This window comes from Hemibagrus wyckioides, linkage group LG18 (assembly GCF_019097595.1).
Source record: "Hemibagrus wyckioides isolate EC202008001 linkage group LG18, SWU_Hwy_1.0, whole genome shotgun sequence".
NCBI classification, from domain to species: Eukaryota; Metazoa; Chordata; class Actinopteri; order Siluriformes; family Bagridae; genus Hemibagrus; species Hemibagrus wyckioides.
Genome location: NC_080727.1, coordinates 18,335,174 through 18,340,000, shown reverse-complemented (window position 1 = coordinate 18,340,000; position 4,827 = coordinate 18,335,174). Strand labels below are relative to the sequence as shown.

At 37.7% G+C, this 4,827-nt stretch overlaps 1 protein-coding gene across 4 annotated transcripts in view; it reads left to right on the top strand.

Moving 5' to 3' along the window:
* Window positions 1-4,103, top strand: part of klf8 (Kruppel like factor 8) — a 33,166-nt gene extending 29,063 nt beyond the window's left edge. For all 4 annotated transcript variants that reach the window (XM_058415024.1, XM_058415023.1, XM_058415026.1 and 1 more), the window contains exons 5-6: window positions 553-695; window positions 1,982-4,103. In XM_058415024.1, the coding sequence (XP_058271007.1) occupies window positions 553-695; window positions 1,982-2,163 (325 nt within the window). In that variant the 3' untranslated portion in view covers window positions 2,164-4,103. The remainder of the gene's footprint in view (window positions 1-552; window positions 696-1,981) is intronic.
* Window positions 4,104-4,827: the final 724 nt, after the last annotated feature.

Genomic DNA, 4,827 nt, shown 5'->3' with positions numbered 1-4,827 from the left:
TCGCCGTGGAGACCCCTGAAGGGAAAAGCCGAAAGGAGAAGAAGAATTATACTCGCTTGACAGAGCACCAAACTGTTCTGCATAACCTTCACGTTCTTCTGCTTCAGTTCCAAAATGTTTCTTGAGTATTTTGAGAGATATAAAGCCACAAAACTCAATTCAGTCACATGTCCTATACGGGATTTGATCCTTGCTTCATTCACAATACAGTAAAAAAAGCATGCATTGCCCCACCTGCTAAATCCATAACAACCATCTAGACTATGATGGCAAACATCGAGCACCATAGCAACTAGCTGAATTTCCTTAGCAACTGACTAGCTACAACCTAGCAACCACTCTGGATCTTAATGAAACCTTTCAGAAACTCCATAACAACCACTTGGGACCCCACGACAGCCGCCTAGCAACGCCCTAACAACCAACTGGGCTACTATTGCAGCGTTTTAGCCTCTTTTTTTTTTTTTTTTTTTTTTACCATCCCCTACTTAACTGTTTTGAGTACATGCATAAATTTAATTTATTGAATTCTCCCGTCTGGTTCCGTTTCAGCTTAAGCACAGACGTGGACATCCAAGCAGACCCCGACTCGCCTGACATGAAGAGACGACGAGTGCACATGTGCGACTACGACGGCTGCAACAAAGTGTACACCAAAAGCTCTCACCTGAAAGCTCACCGCAGAATACACACAGGTGCGTACAGGCTCCGAGCGGCTCGCAACAGACTAGCAGATGAATGCTAATCTGACTCGCTGTTAGCAATATGTTGTGCTGTTTACTTCTTGTTTTTTTACTTTTTTATTTTATACTAAAATATTTTTTTCTGCCATTACACTTCATTTGTGAATACTTATTATTATTATTATTATTATTATTATTATTCATTGAAATGGTAAAAATACATGTACTGGGCTTCAGTTTGAAGACTATTTCGATTCGCTCTTAATTATGTCAGTATTGGGGAATTATGATGTATGTATAATAATGTTTATTGATCTCTGTGTGACAGAAACGAATCGTTTTCATAACGCCTGAATGAAATCAATTACACTGGTGGTGAAAATCAATAAATTGAAACGGAGAATCAAAATACAGCACTGACCAGACAGTGTATCAAAACTCATAGATAGATAGATAGATGGATAGAGACACAGTTCTTTAATAGTAATAATAAAGAAATAAATAAAATAAAGAAATAGACACAGAGTTCTTTAATAGAAATAATGAATAAATAAATTAATAATAATAGAAATAAATAAAATAAAAAAATAAAAATCTCATGACTCATTCTCAATCACTGACAATCACCGCCATCTTTCTGAACATTTTAATAGTCACCAAAGTGTAATTCACCGCATAAGCATTCGAGGCGTTCTCCAGGTGGAGACGACGAGCTGGTTGACCTGCGTGTTTTAAAGATGACTCGAGATGAGTCAACAAACCACGAGGAAGGATCCAGGATCTTTTTTTTTTTCCTCCGTGTTGATGATTGATGAAGAGGAGTTAAAAATATAACCTCAAAGCCCCGCCCACTTTCCTGCTCATCTCACATGCACTTGCTCTCACAGCAAAGGATTTTGAGTTCATGATTATGAAAAGGTTTAAAGACTGACATGAAAGTGACAGATTTAAGACTTATGTAATGTAAATATAATCTATAATATAAAGGTGATGATTATTTTTCCTCACCAAACTGATATCACACAAGCCTAGGCCATGTCTGGGATGTCTCTTTTTTTTTTTTTTCCATCCTTCCAGCTGTTTGTAAGAAAATCTTGACACATCAAATGATCTTAGCCAGGAAACATCTGTTTTGCTTCTCTAAATAATGGTTTCATGCTAATAATTAAAATAAAGATGTCTGAGGTAATTAGTTTTACAAGTGTGTCACTGTGACAACCTCTAGAGATGGCGAAGATTCGGGAGACCCTGAGATTAGACTACTGGCTTAACTCTTTGTCTCTTTTTGCTTTTTTTAGGAGAGAAACCGTATCAGTGTACGTGGGAGGGCTGCACGTGGCGTTTCGCCCGCTCCGACGAGCTGACACGTCACTTCCGCAAGCACACGGGCATCAAGCCGTTCCGCTGCACTGACTGCGACCGCAGCTTCTCCCGCTCCGACCACCTAGCCCTTCATCGGCGCCGCCACGTCATGATGTGAGCCCGGCTCGGTTTTAGCCCCGCCTCCTCTCCTCCCGTTTACTCCTCAGGAGACTCCGCCCCCTCTTCCCCTCCCCATCTATCCCCCCTTCCCCCCAGCAGAAAGGGCTGAGAGAACTGTGAAGCTGTCCCTTTCCTTCCTCTGAACTGCATACGATGAAGATAACGCTGCATGTCTTTGGGGTTCTTGTACCCACAAAGTCACGTAACACGCTTCAAATGAAACAAAAAAAAAAAAAGAAATCTGCTCATCCGTCCAGTCCTCATTTATACCAGGTTATGCTGTTTATACGAACGCTCGCTTCAGCAGGGAAGCCGCCGATCCAGTGAGATGCAGCACTGAGAACAGACTGAAGGGGTGAGGGTTCGTCTGGAAGAGACGAGAAGAGAAGAGACCAGACGATGGAGAGAGGGCACGAGAAGAGAATTAATAAGTTTTTAACCACGAGTTTACAAAGTCTCTTCTGATCATTTGAGTTATATCTTTTACCTGAACATTTTAGTCTTTTTAGACAAGATTTTGTTTTTTGTTTGTTTGCATGAACTAACTCTGTTGTTTTGAGATGTTTGAATGGTTGTGTGTGGCCGAATGTTAACTTACTTTTTTTTTTCCTGTTTAAAATTAATTCTTACTCGCTATTTTTACGAACAAACGTTCGCCGTTACGACTTTTATCAGCTTTCCATCCTACGCCACCACCCGAGAGGAAGAGAGCCAAGACTGTGAAGTTTTTAGAATTCCATTTGTAAAAATTGGCTAATTCTTTTTTTTTTTTTTTTTTTTTTTTTTTTTTTTTGGGAGAGAGAGAGAAAGAAAGAAAGAGAGAGAGAGAGAAAAGGTCAAGGCCTCACTTAAAGGTTTTCAGCAAGTTATGGAGTTCCAGAACTTTCTGGAAATTTCGTGCTGCGAATTTCGCACCCGAGCATCTTCCACGAAATACAAAAAACAAAAACAAACAAACAAAACAAAAAAAGACACACAAAATATATTTGGCTTGGTAACAGTATTTATAATATACATAAATCTATATATATATATATATATTTTTAAAATCCTTTTTATTTGAGTTCTGCCAATTTGATATAATTATGAATTGTTGGATGTACTTTCTCACTTGAGGCTGTGAAAAAAAAAAAGGAATAGAGTTCATCCAAATGGGACTAGGATAGAAAATAGGGGCGTATGATAGCCGTGTGTGTGTGTGTGTGTGTGTGTGTTTCTAAGAAACATAATCAGAGGTTTAATAGTAGAGGTGTGTGTTCTAGGCACAGATAGTTGACGCCCGTCAGAGCCTTAATTGAAGTAAATGTGCAACTCGTGTTTTTGCGCATCTCGTTCTTCTGAGTTCCTCAGGGTTCTGGGCTGGGACCCCTAGTAAAGAAAGGCACCATTAAAAAAAAAACAAAAAAACAACCATCTCGAACAGTTTAAGCTCCAGCCCTGGTTTCACTCGATTATGCAGAAGTTAGACTTGGATCCTTGGACCTTCCCCTTGACCTTCATGCGATTATTTAAATAAAATAATTAAATTTAAAAAAAACAAACATAGAGCACAGTCCTGTTCAGAGAGGAAAGTTTTGGGTTTTTATTTTTCGATCCCTTTCGCGCTAGCACTCATTAATTATTATGGTCATGATTTCCGCCGCTAGCAGATTCTAAAAGAGGTGCGTTTTAGCCTTTTTGTTTCGTTTCAGAAGCTAGAAACGCAGCTTATCCGATTCCAGCCTTCCAAGAGTTGACCGCAGCAAAAATAAAAAAAAAAATAAAAAAAAAGAATAATAAAAAAATAAAATAAAATAAAATCTTCGACCCAGTGCAATCTCCAGACGTCAGATCTATCGTTCTATTCTCTTGCTTCAACTCGAAACTTAAGCACATCTTTGTAGAAAAGTATATGCATTCGAATGCGATCTTTCTTTCTTTTCTTTCTTTTTTTTTTTTTTTTTTTTTAAATAAACTGTTCATAGGCATACAGACAATTATAAATAATTAACAAATACATGTACATACTGTATATAATCAAAGTTCTGAATAAACGTAACGGGTGGATTTCTATTTTTAACACTGACTAGACAATGTGAAAAAAATTTTTTTTCTTCCTCCCCCCCCACCCCCCTTCCTTGGTTCAATAATGTGTTCTTTAAAAAAAACCAAACAAAAACTAAAAAAAAAAATCCGGTTTTAATCTGATGTGTTGTAAACTCTTTTGTGTTGCATGGAGAGAATTTCTTTGTGAAGTTGCTGAGCATGTCAGTGTGTCCCGTCGGTGCCCTGACAAACGTGGCCTGTAAGCACTGATAATCCCATCTACTATACAACTATTACAACGTGGCATTTCTTGTGCAATTTAAGCCATTCTTTGCACGTTAAAAAAAAAAAAAAAAAAAAAATACAAACAAAAAATCAAACAAAAAACAGCTACTACCTGACTTTCGTTACGGTCTCTCTATCTTTAGAGATACAGGTCACAGAACTAAAAATGACGCAAAGCGAAACCTTTGAACAAAAAACGATTGTGCATCTGTGCAACCGAAATGCCATCAGGAACCTCAAGTAGGAAGATATTGTGGATGATTTTTTTTTTGGAAATTGACAATTTTACAAAACATTCTTTGACACATATATCTATTTTATCTATTTTTTTTTTTTTTTTTTTTTTTTTTAA